The 16,123-nt window shown below is 37.5% G+C and overlaps 1 protein-coding gene across 1 annotated transcript in view; it reads left to right on the forward strand.

The window, feature by feature from the left end:
* The window catches only part of LOC120526619 (spondin-1), a 558,899-nt gene that overhangs the window by 139,685 nt on the left and 403,091 nt on the right, over window positions 1-16,123 (forward strand). Inside the window, exons 4-5 of the mRNA XM_039749784.1 lie at window positions 5,121-5,194; window positions 5,493-5,615. Coding sequence (XP_039605718.1) covers window positions 5,121-5,194; window positions 5,493-5,615 — 197 coding nt within the window. The remainder of the gene's footprint in view (window positions 1-5,120; window positions 5,195-5,492; window positions 5,616-16,123) is intronic.

Genomic DNA, 16,123 nt, shown 5'->3' on the forward strand with positions numbered 1-16,123 from the left:
GACAGTGCTTCAGTTTCTTCAAGCTTTATTGCATATGGCAAACTTGTCATGCTTTCTTCTTGACTTTATCTGTTGACGTCTTCCTCTGCTCTGTTTTGTAACAACTGTGAATGATGAAATATCTGTGACTACAGCATATATAATTTTAGTTCTTATCTGCAGATTACCATTTAGTTGTGTTTCTTGTTTTCTCAGTTGTATATTCTTTCTTAATTTTGACTTTTGCTCTTTATATATGTTAATGTTTTTTGCTAATTTTGTGTCGTGAACCATTTTGTCAATCAGTCTATGACCCCACCTGCCTCCTTTGGTCCCAGAAGTGTCACCTGCTTAACTCACATTATGCAAGTTATTCTAAATTACATTAGGAAAATTGAATTGCCTTGCTGGATTAAAAACCTGCAAAGAGACAGTTAGACATGTCATTCAATGAAGTGGACAATCAGAGCTCTATTCATATAACCTTCAGCAAAAGAGAAGTTGGAAGAATTTCGAGCAAAATGATGATAATGTTTATTTTAAAAAAATATAATGCTGTGCAGAAATAAAATTTTAAAACACACCATATACAAAACACACATCATCCTAGTAAAGCTGCAACAATCTACCATATCCAGCACCTCCACGACCCAGCTTACTGATAAGCTGATTTAGGAAATAGTATGGTAATAATAATACATTTTATTTCAAGGCACCTTTCTAAACAGCCAAGGACACCATACAGATAATAAAATCATAAAACCAACAAAAACACAAATGTAGACATACACATATACATATATCTATGGAACTGAAAATACAGTAATAAGAATACAGCCTAAGGTCATGTAGTGTAAGCTAATCTAAATAAATAAGACTTAAGACGAGATCTGAAAATAGGTAGGGAATCTATGTCCCAAAAGTTTTGTGGTAGTGAGTTCCAGAGACGTGGAGCACTACGACTAAATGCCCTGGAACCCATGGTGATCAGGCGTGCAAGAGGGGTGATGAGAAGACCAGAAGTAGAGGACCTAAGAGTGTGGTTAGGTGTATAAACATATATGAGGTCAAGAAGGTATATAATGGTGCAAGGTTATGAAGTGCTTTGAAGATAAGTGGAAGAATTTTAAAATCAATGCGAAATTTTACAGGAAGCCAATGAAATGTTTAGGAATGAGGTAATGTGTTGCATGGAAGAGGTCTGAGTTATAATATCGAGGTACCATCGATATTAAGCGAAAAATTATTAGATTTTGATACAGCAGACTTGGAGCCAATGAGGAGAACCTCTGTCTTATGTTTATTGAGTTGGAGGAAATTAGAAGAAAACCAAGATTTTACCTCAAATAGACAGTCATTGAGGCTATGGTATGGTATGATATGGTGTGTTATGGTATGTTTAAGGATAAGGAGTTCCTGTGAACGAACAATATTAGTCCCTGGATGAAAAAAAACCCAAAAATATTGTATACAGAAGAGAACTCAGGTACTTACATAGTACTTGTAACACATCCAATAAGCTCTTGGTACTATAACTATGGCCTGTCACCTTAGGAAATTTAGGTACACCATAAATTCTTAACTTGTTTTTTATTATGAGCGTCCTTTGTAGCCTAGGGGTTGGTACTGTTTACTGTTTTAAAGTAAAGAGTATTTATGAGTGATGTAAAGTTTATTTTCCATTTCTGTAAATTAACTACATTTTTCCTAGTCTAAAGATATAAATATAGAAACAGAAGTTAATATGTTTGCTGATGAGCAGCCCACACATACTAAGGTCAGAGCTACTAGCTCACATCTCCAAGGATCTTGGTTGAATTCTAAGTTATTCTTGGCTTTTCCATGAAGAGGCCTGTTCTTGGCTTGTGTAGCTGCTTTGTTTTTCTCCAGGTTCTCCTCTTTCATCCCTTATTCCGAAGACAATCAGGATAGCTTTCCTGACAATTCTAGATTAACTCAATTTCATATTTGTGTGAATTCACCCTGTAATGGATTGACATCTTATTGAATTTTCATCTCCATCTTGCACCTGTTGCTATTGGGATAGGCTCTAGCTACCCTATTGGGGATAACATTAACAAGTGATTTAACAAATCAAAAAATTAAAAAGTAAAAACAAAAAGTTTCCAAGTTACACTTTTGTGTAATTTTGAATCCTCTGAGTAACATAGAGGACAAATAGACATGAAGTTTGGTTAAATATGAGATTTCAGTTAATGATAATGTACAAGGAAAAGGAACTGGCAGTCTGATTTTGATGTTACAAAAGAAAAGCTGAAATGAGAACAGACTATGCAGCCAAGCATACATAGTTCATGGGCATATGGGACACCCCACAAATCTCACAAAGCCAGACACAAATATGTGCATACATTTTTTAACAAAAGAAACATTATGTGCATTTTTAGGCTAAAGATAACAGTGAGAAAAGGGTGTATTGCCTCCTATAACATTATAAATTACTCAGCAACATTACTGAGTTTTGGAATAGATATTGTAACAGAATGCAGAAGGCAATTGACAGGCAGGGCTGAAAGACGATGGTCTGTGTGTTTTTTACACTCAGGACGGTTCGAGAGGAGTGGTTCGAGAGGAGTGTCTAGGAGCTGTCTGGGCTGGGTGGATGTTTGAGTGATAGCAGTTCACATGCTTTAAATCAGGAGGATTCGAGAAAGATGGTGTTTTAGGAAATGAATAAATCAGAACCCTGTGCAGGCTTTGCAGTGTTGCTGTGTGCAGTTCTTCACTAAGCAAGTTTATTACTTGAGTAATCCTGTGGCAGTGGTACTGAGAGGGCATCAATTTACAGCAGTACACAGTACATGGAGGAGTACAGAAGGGCTGACGGGAAGTCAGCGCATAGTTTAATAGAAGTTTATGTGCAGCTTTAGAGGAAAGCAAAACAGTCTGTGCAAAGCTGCCTTGGTGTTCGACAGATAGTTTTTCAGTTATATATAACTTGAAAATATACTTGAAACTGCCTGCCTGTTCAACTAGGACATCCTGACGTTACTTTAACCAGCTCATTTAAATTAACAGATGAGGTCATATATAACATTTAATGTTGTATTTTGTTCACTGAGAACAGTTTATTTGTAAGAAGTCTTATTTCTTTGAACCAGATATTTATGCAAGACTTTAATGATTAACTCTTTTGGGGTCTTTTGATGGTTCTTAATAGCACAGGGATTTTTAAGGAATGTAATTGAAATGCTTTCTAGCTGTTTTATATAAATGATCCTAAATGATGAAAGGAACTGTTCTCTTAAGACAAACCAATCGTACTATGAGGAGCCTTGCTGTCCACATGGTGAGGCTTCATCAGTTGGTGCAATAAAAGAACATCCATTTTGGATTTCATTAGTAATGATGATTCAAGGCTCTTATTTGTCTGCTATTTTATGTATTTTGTATTTTATACAACAGTAAGGTAAAGATGTTGCAAAAAGGGAACATAATAAAGCTGCCTTGGTCACCCTGTATAATATGAAAGAGTGCACAATAATGCAGCACACAATTGTTTGTGGAGACATCTTCCAGATGCAACTTCATAACAGAACTGAGAAGAAGATGGCTGGTTCCCAGGCAGGAAGGGTCTAGGAGAGCAGATAATGGAATTGATGTCAGTGGTGGAGTGGCTGCCAGTCTTCTGCTCTGTAGAGGGAGGAAAAAGAATGCATTAGACCACAGTGCCAACCCTTTGTTTGGCAATAAAGTACCACCAGAGCCCTTAAGCTCTCCCATGTGCACGCACCTGACAAAGTGCATAACTGAAGTGACTTTCTTGGTAATGTTTTTTGCTTTGTTTTTTTCTAGCATGTCTGTGTATAATACAATGGAGCTGAAAAATGTAGCATTTTTATGTTAATGCCACATCAAAAGTTTCCCATGAAATTTGACAAGTTGTCGACACAGCATGATCTCCGAAAACCCATTTATTTGAATAGTTTCTGACTTCAGAGGAGAGGCAGCTAGGATGAGAACAAATGCTTTTCTTATGGGATGGAGCCCAACCTCCACTATTTGGGGGCTACAGATTGCGCACTATGCCAGTGAATTAACTAATCAAAATATCATGAAGATGAGACTTCCAAGCTATAACTGTCTGCCACACTACATGATAACAGTTTCTTCTCTGTGGTTCTCTTCCTGAAAAGACCTTTAATAAAATTTGCTTGAAATTTTCCTTAAACATTGTTTTACTTTTGTACATACATTTTAAAGTGAAAGAATAGACTTTAATGTAAGCTGGCATTTACTTTATGACCATATTTCCTTGTTGGAAACACTTCTAACTTCATACTTTGTTTGAAAATATTCCAGTCCTCTCTCTTTTATTTTAGTTCATTCCTCTCAGAATAAGTTCCAGTCAGTTTTCCCTATCTTTATTTCCTTTCTTGTATGTATCTTTGGTCATATACAAATCTGCTCATCGAACATTTGCAGAAACATGCTTAATAACTTTCCTGGATTTTGTAAGTCTAATGTACTGTAATTACTGTAGTTGAACATCTTAATTGCTTCTGTACCCTGTCAGGTTGCAAACAGAGTCAGATATGAATCCTAAGTTTTATCACAAGGAGAAAATTCAAGTTTCATATACCCCTTACTTTGTGAAAAATGGTACAGTTAATTGGTTTAGGTTTCATCCTCTGCATACCTTACACGCAGTCAGTAATAGCTTATCACTTAAATATGAGTGTCTGGACTGCATGGCAGCTAGTGCTGCACTGTTTCACTTCATCTATTCCAAGTTTGATACTCATTTTTGAAATGTGTTTTTGAAATCTTCATGCTGTGCTGCTGTTTCAGATCTTCTTTTTTATCTGTAGTTCAAAGTAGCCACATTAGGCTCAATTACAAGAGTCTGTTAACTGTGTAAGTGAGTGTGCAGGAGTACCCTATGACTGGCTGGCATCCAGGGTACAGACCTGACTAGTGTTGCCAGGGAAAATGCTCTTTTGCAGCATGACCTCAAATTGGAATAAGCAGCTATTAGAAATGGCAGATCAGTTGTTACTGAGCCAATTTTATGTTTCACGGTTACTGAAAAGCTTGCTCAGTGAAACCACTCAATTTTCTCTTCCATTTAATAAAAAAAAGTTGATTTAATTCAAATTCTCTTCTGTGTTTCTTTTTAGAGCAAGCATTGTGCAAAAAAGGATAATTTATTTCCAGGATGAAGGTTCCCTCACAAAGAAACTATGTGAAAAGGGTACGTTTCTGTCTGCTTTTAATTTACTGATTTTTTAGTATAATTATTTAGGTTAATGATACCTAAAATAAAGTAGATTTGTGTTTTTCAGCCTATATGGACAGTGAAGATTAAGACTAGTTTGTCTGATATGCTAACTTTATGATCAACAAATACGTCATGAAGCTTGTTTGCACGGTTGTCACTTTAATAAAATTTTGATTGTTTGGGCTTGTGTGTTCTTTTTACAGACGGGTTGTTGTTATTTCTGTTTATCTATATATATATATAACTGTATTTTTTTTTTTATCAATTTTAGAACCATCACTGGAAGGTACTACTGAAAAACCAATACTTGATTGCTGTGCCTGTGGAACAGCTAAATACAGGTTGACATTTTATGGAAACTGGTCAGAGAAAGTTCATCCCAAGGACTACCCCAGTAAGATTTGAATTCTTAATTGTTTTTTTGTTCTTTGCAGACCTTAAATAATTGATAATAATAGATGGATTATTAATAATTATAATAATAATGCATTTTATTTATATATCACCTTTCCCATAAACAGAGTCACACAAAGAACAGCTGGGTATATGTAACATTGTATACAGCTATTTTCTTCACAGAACACTAAAAGAGATAAATGTAGGATATACAAAGCAATAAATAGACTAAAAGACAATAAACCAGAGTATACCGGTAATACTAAATTCATTGCTCAAAGAGCAAATCGCATAATCTATACTAATAAAAGGCAAAGCCCTCACTGACTCACTCACTCATCACTTATTCTCCAACTTCCCATGTAGGTAGAAGACTGAAATTTGGCAAGCTCATTCCTTACAACTTACTTACAAAAGTTAACCAGGTTTCATTTCAAAATTCTGCATGTAACGGTCATAACGGTCAACAACATCCGCCATGTTGAACTTTCTTATTTCTGGCCCTATCTTCAAGAAATTTGGTATGCGGGTTCCCAATGCTAACTGAATCCTACTTACATACATACTGTATATACGTCCATAGCCTGCAGCTCGGTCACCGTGTGAGGCGGCGTTGGATCCCCCATACCAACGCCTGCCACGTTGTTGGCTGCCTGCCTATATAAGGCCGTCCGTCACTCTGGTCTCTATATTCCCTTCCTTGCTTCGGCATGGGATTTACGTTTTCCTGATGATAACTACAGCCTTTTAGATAGATAGATAGATAGATAGATAGATAGATAGATAGATAGATAGATAGATAGATAGATAGATAGATAGATAGATACTTTATTAATCCCAAGGGGAAATTCACAAATTTTTTTTATTTAATCCACGTCTTCTCCGCTGTTTTATTGTTCGTTTATTACGATTATAGTTATTGTGTAGGTATTTTAGACTTACTTTACATTGTTCAGGTACCCATTTCCTTTATCGTTCCAACCGTACCCGCATTAACATGTCTATCGAGGTGATCACCATTGATCAAAGAACTGTCACTTACCAAGTGGTTTCCATGCCCAGAGATGGCACCTGCCTTTTCCATTCTTTTTGTTACATATTGCACGGCCATATCAGGCTCAATCTTGATATTCGGAGGAACATTGTATCTTATGTATTTAACGACTGGGACAGGTTCAAGGTGTGGACTGATGACGGTACAGGAGATAATTATACTACACAGGAGCACTATAAGAGTGAAATGCTTAAGCCCTTCATCTATAGTTCTGCATGTGAGTTGATGGCTGCCACTGAATTGTTCGGTTGTCGCTTTCAAGTGTACCGAAATGGCCAAATATTTTACACCTTTTGGCAACCGCCAATGCCTCTTAAACATCTTAGATTTACAGGTGACGATTTCAGTAGTGGACACTTTGATGTTTATGAATGTTTCAACTCTCAAAAGCTGGATGCAAAGTTATTGATGAAACCGGTTGTATGCTTACAATGCTTGACAGATTCCGAATGTCACTTCAACACAAGTCCTGCAAATACTAACGTAATTGAAACAAACCATGAAACTCAAACCGATTATGACAGCAGTAATCCAAGCTGTGAGATTTGAAACAAGATTACTTTTCACATGGTCAACTGTCCATTGCATGCTCAAGAGTAAGCTCAGCGCTCAGCTTGGTCATATTACAACCGGAGGGCCGAATTGACAACGTGGTATACAAAGAGATCCTTAACAAATAATTATTGGTATATTTTCCCTCAGTTTAGAAAGGTTTCATTTTCTTCTTTATAAAAATTTTAAGGCTCTGTCACCCATAAAATGTAGGTTACTGTCAGGCACAATACGATTGCCAGAATCAAAGGACCTTAGTGAGTGAACAGGAACTTGATGGAGAAAGTGATTGATGCAGTTTGATCTGAGGCCATTAAAAGCTTTTAGGTTTATAATACAATTTTATATTCAATCCTGTATGACACAGGGAGCAAGTGATGGCAAAGCAGGATGGGTGTGATGTACTTGCTGTTTCTGGTTTGTGTAAGGACTCTTACAGCAGAGTTTTGAATTAACTGAAGCTGTGATATAAGATTTGAAGGGACATCTGCCAGAGATATGTACAATAATTGATGGAGGATGTGATAAAAGCTTTAACAAGTCTCAAAATTAGAAAAGGAGAGGAATGAGCGAACACAGGATATATTACGGAGGTGGAAGTAAGAACGTGGTTTATGTGGGTGGAATAAGAAAGGGAGGAATAAAAAAATGCCACTAAGAAACCTTGCATTAGAAAAAGGTCCGATGAAATCACTGTCAAGAGTGATTGAAAAGGAGCTCTTAAGTTTTGTTGCAATTTAATTTTAAAGAGTTCTGCTCCATCCAGGTTTTAATTTCACTGAGGCAAGTTTTGAGCTGAGAATGCTCTGATGAAATTTCAGTTTTAACATTGAAGTAGAGTTAAATATTATCTGCATAAAAATGATAATCCAGCCCAAAGCTATGAATGACATGGCCAAAGGATAGCATATAGGTACAGAACAGCAAAGGGCTGAGGACAGAGCCCTGAGGAACCCCTTGTGTGACTGAAACTGAGCTGGATCTGCTGTTGCCAAAACTAACAAACTCCTGCCTATCAGTCATATAGGACTTAAAGCACTGGATGGAAATTCACAGCATGTTCTCCATCCCAGATAGTAGAATGTCATGTTTTACAGTGTCAAATGCTGCACTAAGATCTAACAGAATTAATATGCTGAGTTGTTCAGAGTCTGCTGCCATAAGCAAATCATTAGTTACCTGAACCAGAGCAGTTTCACAGAGGAGCCAGTGACCATAAATAATTTTTAATTTGTAGCTGTGTGGTAAGAATCACCTGCTTCTCTGCCTTGTTTTTTGCACCTTTTGTTCTTTTTATTTGTTTGTTCTTTTAGTTTTAAATATTTAGCTAAATTAAACTGTTGCATAAGTTTTCAATCCACAAAATAACTTAATAACAAATAAATGTCATTTTTCCATTTTTCTTACAATTCAACATTTATTTAACATTATGACACTATATGGTGTCCATATAACAGCACAACAGACATATTCCATTTCGGAGGAGGCCTGGTTCATGCTTAAGCTTGTCAACTTTTGCTCAGAAGAACATGAATTCTCTTCTTTTTTTGCACACCTTTATTTGTTTTTCTGAACAGATTCTTTTTGCACTCTGATTCATTGCTGTGCTCGTTTGTGTTCTCCTGAGCATGCAGGGACTGATGAGTGACATGCAATATGTCCTTGTGGGCTCTACAGTAAACCTTCAGCTGTGAGGTTACTAGCAGAGTCTGTTAGGATCTGTTTGTATCTTTTGCTGTTTTTTTAGAGCTTCCCTGCAGCTACATTAGTCTAAGTGACACAGCAACATACTGTGCAACAATAATTTATTTTTAATTGTGTGCCATTAAATCTATACAGCAGGAAGAATCATTTTTAAACACAGAATTACATTTTTGCCATTCATATTTTCATCTATCCATCCATTATCTAACCTGCTTAATTCATTTTACGGTCCAGGGCACCAAAGCACAAAGTAGGAGGTAATTATGTGTGGGATAAAGGTCCATCACAGGGCAGCTTCCCATACATATCTACATTTATTCTTTGATAGTTTATAGTTGTCATTTACACAGACCCTAAAAGTGTGCAGATAAACCACAGACAGTGAACAGGTCAGGGGTTGAATCCAGGAGCTGCTGTGCCAGTCTGTTTAATTTTTACTTATTTAAATATTGATTTAATTTAATTACAATAACACATACTAGTTATTATTGTATGGAAATGCGGGGTGAATTTATTGTTTGATTTTCTGGTTTGCTGACCTGCCATCAGTCTGAAGAGCTTTGCCTTATTTCACCTATGTTACTTTAACATTTTTTCTTAGTCTGTTTAGCCAGAGCTGCATGTTTCTAAAGAAATGGAATCAATTTGCCTGGGGAAAGTCTTTTGATTTTTTTCATTTTCTAATTCAAATATGAAATACTGTCATTATCTATAATATGATACACAGAGAGGTTTTTTAAGGTGATTGATAATTTTCAAAGCCAATAATGTTACTCAGGGATGTTCAGTATATTAACAAAGAACAAAAATCCATCATTATCTCTGAAAACTTTCTTGCTTTAACTTTGTTAGCTTGTACATGTCATGATTAGTTTTATCATTATTGTTTAATTTTTTGAAAGTTCATTTTTAATTGGCACATTTACTGCCATTATGAAATGTTTTCCAAAGCACTATATAAACTGCTCAAAAAAATTAAAGGTGTTAATTAAATTAACAACAGGTGCACTAGAGGGGCAACAATGAGACGACCCCCCAAACAGGAATGGTTTAACAGGTGGAGGCCACTGACATTTTTCCTTCCTCATCTTTTCTGACTATTTTTTCACTAGTTTTGCATTTGGTTACTATCAGTGTCACTGCTGGTAGCATGAGACGATACCTGGACCCTACAGAGGTTGCACATTCTCCAGGATGGCACATCAATACGTGAATGTCTCTGACCAAACAATCAGAAACAGATTTCATGAGGGTGGCCTGAGGGCCTGACGTCCTCTAGTGGGCCCTGTGCGCACTTCCCGGCACCATTGGGCTCGATTGTCATTTTCCATAGAATACAAAATTGACAGGTCCACCACTGGTGCCCTGTGCTTTTCACAAATGAGAGCAGGTTCACACTAAGCACATATGACAGACGTGAAAGGGTCGGGAGCGCTGTGGAGTACATTATGCTGCCTGTAACATCATTCAGCATGACTGGTTTGGTGGTGGGTCAGTGTTGATCTGGGGAGGCATATCCATGTTGGGACACACAGACCTCCACAGGCTAGACAACAGCACCTTGACTGCCATTAGGTATCGGGATGAAATCGGGGTTCCTCCTGGTGCAGACAATGCCCGGCCTCATGTGGCAAGAAAAGTATGCAGGCAGCTCCTTAAAGATGAAGGAATTGATACCATTCACTGGCCCCCACGCTCACCTGACCTAAATCCAATAGAGCACCTCTGGGACGTTATGTTTCGGTCCATCCAACGCCACCTGGTTGCACCTCAGACTGCCCAGGAGCTCAGTGATGTCCTGGTCCAGATCTGGGAGGAGATCCCCCAGGACACCATCTGCTGTCTCATTAGGAGCATGTACCACCCCACTCCCACAAATGTTGTCAGGGATGCATACAAGCGAGTGGGGGCCAGACAAACTACTGAGTACGATTTTGAGTCGCTGCAATGAAATTTTGGTAATATGGACTAGTCTGCCATATCATTTTTTCACTTAGATTTTTGGGGTTTCTTTGAATTCATCCCTCTGTAGGTTGATAATTTTCATTTACATCAAACAATGTGGATTCCTTTCATGCCTAACACATTGCCTCATGACAGCCTGTTAGCCTTGACTCTCTAAGAAGACAAGGAAAAACTCTCAAAAAAAAAACCGTAGTAGGAAAAAAAATGGACAAAACCTTGGGAAAGGCAGTTGAAAGAGAGACCCCTTTCCAGGTAGGTTGGGTGTGCAGTAAGTGTGAAAGAGAAGGGAGTCAGTACTATACAATAAACAGAACTAAACACAAGTAATCCTCAAAACAGTGCAATAGTAAAATAAAAATATTACAGGTACAGAGCAGAATTTAACAGTAGATAATATCACATATGTTTGATTGAATTGAGATCTGGAAAATTTGGAGGCCAAGTCAACGCCTTGAACTCTTTGTCATGTTCCTGAATCCATTCCTGAAAAAGTTTTGCAGGGAGACAGAGCCCTTTTTCTGTGCTAAAAGATACCACTGCCATCAGAGAACACTGTTGTCATGAAGGTATGTACATGATCTGCAACAATTTTTAGGTTGGTGGTATGTGTCAAAGTAAAGCCCACATGAATGCCAGGACCCAATGATTCCCAGCAGAACTTTACCAAGGCCATCATACTGCCATCGCCATCTTTCTTTCCATAGTGCATCCTGCTGTCATCTCTTCCCCAGGTAAACGATGCGCACACACCTGGCCAGCCACGTGGTCTAAAATAAAAATTAATTCATCAGACCAGGCCACCTTCTTCCATTATTCCATGGTCCAGTACTGATGCTCACATGCTTTTTGTAGGTGCTTTTCATGGTCATCAAGTGTCAGTATGGGCACTCTGACCAGTCTGTGACTTCACAGCCCCATATTCAATAAGCTGCGATGCATTGTGTGTTTCTCGCATGAATAGTATTACATTTTCAGCAATCTGTGCCACAGATCTTCTGTGAGTTTGGATCAGATTGGCTAGCATTCGCTCCCCGCATGCTTCAGTGTGCCTTGGGTGTCCATGACCCTGTTCAGGGGTTTTCTTTCCTTGGGCCACTTTTGATAGGTACTAACCACTGCATACTGGGAACACTCCACAAAACCTGCTGTTTTGGAGATGCTCTGACCCAGTCGTCTGGCCATCACAATTTTGCCCTTGTCAAAGTTGGTCAGATCCTTACACTTGCCCATTTTAGCCTATCCCCTTGATCTTTTCATATCCTATTTATATACAGTATGTTATTTGTTCTTTGTTGGCTAGGTGTTTTTTCCCTAACACGACCGCTTTTTTCATGTAGGGGTTATAACCTCTCTGAAGCTTTCTGCACCATGTGTGAGGAGCCACAAATGTTATAATAAAATATGTACGTCACATTCGTGTGGGGTAAATGAGTTAATTAATATCCACTTCCTTCTGCTTCTTCCCGCAAAAACAAGACCATTTAAGAAACTAGTCATTCACTTTGCGTATATCAAACATACTTGTTCCTAATTTGATTCCACAATTTAAAAATATGAAATTTTTAATTATTTTTCAAAATCCTTAATATGATTGGTAAGATTGGTTATTTCTTAGCGTGATAGGTAACAAATTTGCATGTGGGAATTCATATTCATTTTAAAGGTCTGTACCCTGCTGATCTACAACATTAGATTCCTGAGTTCTTTTAGTACCATGCATCTTTGCCAGATATAATTAGCTGATTGCAAATAAATGCCAGAGATTATAGCAGCTGCTTTTTTGGCTCACTTTAGTACTCAGTTTTAATAATCTGCTTTTAGATGTACACCTTTAGTATTCTGTTGTGTGTGCCCTAAATCAAGAAATACCAAAAATATTCAGTATTTAAAAATGTGGTTTTATTCAGTATTAAAAAAGTAGGGGTGAATATAGAGAGATAAAATATTTAATTAGCGACACGTACAACAGAAAGTCATACCACACTGCTGGACCCAGCTATATAACTCTTTTGGCCTACAGTGGCTCTCCCACTTCTCAAATTCCAAAAACAGTGTTAAGGCACATACAGTATATTATAATGTGCGACTCCACTTGTATACTTGCTCTCATTTTGCTCTCTGCTACTACTCCCCTCAGTCTTTACCCAGCAAATGTTCCAGCACCTTTGCTATCTCTTTCATTGGGTAAGGTGTCTTAGCAGGTAACAGGATCACAGTTCTGCCAGAAACTGATTCTCTCCTTCTCTCACTAGGCCCGAATGACCTCATACTCATTCATTTTCACACGAAGTAAACATCCACCCAAACAGCAACACGCAGGACCCACCAGTCACTAGTGTCTGTGGATATTATTTAAACTATTGCCTTTCCGTACCATGGCTGTGTTGTTCTGCCCCTTATAAACATTTACAAGGCAAGAAGACCTCTACAAGGTGCAGTGAATTCTACATATGTTTAACATCTATATTTTGTACTTTGTCAGTTTTTGGTACCTGCACAGACTTTTCTTTTGACCTTAATAGTTATGTTAACCAATCAAGTTCAAAGTAAAGTTTGACATTTGTCATAACTGGTTGTTGAGTATCGTCTGATAATCTTGCTGCGATTATGACATGTTTTTAGGGTGGGACACTTTTATGCAATATTTCATTAAGAGCTGCTTGTTTTTGTGGAAGAAAGAGATAAAAGATATATACAGTACTTTTTTAAAATCATTGTGCGTGCTTGTTCTGCACATCCCACATCCCTAACACAGGTTAGGTTAATTGGTGCCTTTCTCTTGCACTGGTACACAAGTTGTGAACCATATCGAGTTGTGTTCCCAAAGTTGCTAGGATAGGTGATCCTTTAATAAATGTATTTGGATCAGAAAATGAAGGAATAAACATTTCCTGCATTAAATATTTACAAAGGACAATCCATCCATTTCTCTATTATTTAATGTGTAATTCATGCACCATGGATGTGCAAATCTCTGTTGACATTATCAGACATAAGGCAGGAACCAGGACTGGATGGGGTTTGAGTCCAGTTGCCAAGGGCACTGAGTTTAAAGTAATGTGTGTACTAGAATCTAACACCCCTCTGCTCTCATAGTTTTCAGCCCACTTAAGTTCAAGGAGGTGGAAGGTTCAAGGTTAGCTACAGGAATTCCTAAAGCTTTTTCAGACTCAATACATTCCTAAATAAAAGGTGTCATAGTTATGTGAGTTTTTGTTTCAAAATCTTTTTTTATTGTTTATGTAAAAGAATAAGGCATGTTTTCAAAGATGGCAATCATATTCCCATCAAAGGGAATTTGAAATATGGCAAGGTTTTTAAGAGCCGTAATTGCATTTTAATCAATGGTTGTCCTAGTGTGGGTGAAATCTCCTCGCCGTGTGTTATTGAATTGCTAGCTGCAAAAATCAATACTTTACAAAAATCTTTAATAGGTAGCGCAGAAAGAAAAAGTGAATGAAAAGACCATTATGGCACTGAAATTAATTTTTTTGTCTCCCCTTAGGCTTATAGACAGAAATAGTTTAGTCAGATTATTTATGTCCTTTTTATGAGATGCAGCAAGAGGAGCAGATACTCTGCTAGAGCAGTGATAGCAAAAGGGCTACTATGACGTGAACTGCACAGCTTGCCCATACTCGTGCGTACTTCAGCGCACCAAATATAAGTCAACTGCATGATAGTAAACATGTGGTCAGGAAAACAAGTGCAGTGTGTATTTTAAGTCATTCTAAATATGTAATCTGCTAATTTGCAAAGTTTGTTTAATGATTGGCTTTTTATTTATTTAAACAATGACCAGTCCAATAATCTCTGTTCACTTCAGATCCACATTGACCTTCAATTGAGTTGACAAAATTAGGGTAGTTTTGGGTTAAATGTTATTTAATTTTTCATCAATTTCAGTTTCTAGTTGCTACTCAAGACTGAAACATTAATCAAACATGTTTCTGTACAATTACTTGCACTTACAGTACATCTTCTTGTTACGTTGATGCCATCCATCATTATTTTACATTAGTAGCACGGCACACCTTTCTGAGATAAATATATTTTGCAGTAAATAATTTTTGCATACAGGTAACAGCAAATGATTTATCTCGTAAGTACATTATTGCTTTATATTCAATAAAAATTAGTTGTTTGTGTCTCCTAACAAAAACTGCTATTCCAGAGTACTGTTTATACTGTTGACTATAGCTCAGGATGTTGTGCTGCTATTATATCAAAACAGATCACCACACTACTACGTTTCAGACTTAGTGCCACTTCCTGCAACTGGATTTTAGACTTGCTAACTGGCAGATACTAACATATGCTTCCTGACAGCATCACTTCCTCCAACAACAACAACAACATTTATTTATATAGCACATTTTCATACAAACAGTAGCTCAAAGTGCTTTACATATTAAAGAATAGAAAGATGAAAGACACAATTATAAAACAAAATAAATCAACATTAATTAACATCGAATAAGAGTAAGGTTCAATGGCCAGGGGGGACAGAAAAACAAAAAAACTCCAGAGGGCTGGAGAAAAAATAAAATCTGTAGGGATTCCAGACCATGAGACTGCCCAGTCCCCTCTGGGCATTCTACCTAACATAAATGAAACAGTCCTCTTTGGATTTAGGATTCTCACGGAAGGGCTTGATGATGAAGATGGTCACGTGGACTTCTGCCTTCTAATCTGTCCATTGAATCCCTCCACATTGAATCTTAACAATGGTAACCCACAGGGTAGTGAGCTGAGCTCATTGTTGTACTCCTGGATGTACAGGGTGAGCCAAAAAGAAGTACCACATTTCAAACATTTATTTTATAAAAAAGCTACTAGATAAAATGCATTTCATTATGACACAAGAAAGGGTGTATAAAATGGATAATTCTCATTGTGTTTTAAAAATGATGTCTTCAAGGTGGTGGCCACCATTAGTGATACACTCTTCCAGACTATTTCTGAATGACTCGTTTGGCCATTTCAAGGGGAATAGTGGTGATTTCATTGTGAATTGTGTCCTTGAGGGCTTCAAAGTTTTGAGATCAGTGTGTGTATACCTTTGACTTGAGATGGCCCCACAAGAAGAAATTGCATGGAGCGAGGTCAGGCGAATGTGAAAGGCACCTGATATTGCCATGGAGGGAGATTCCCCGGAAACATCTCCTGCAAAACTTGCATGGATCTCCGCGCCATATGAGCTGTTGCTTTATTCTGTTGAAACCAGGCAT

Source organism: Polypterus senegalus, chromosome 1 (assembly GCF_016835505.1).
Source record: "Polypterus senegalus isolate Bchr_013 chromosome 1, ASM1683550v1, whole genome shotgun sequence".
NCBI lineage: Eukaryota > Metazoa > Chordata > Cladistia > Polypteriformes > Polypteridae > Polypterus > Polypterus senegalus.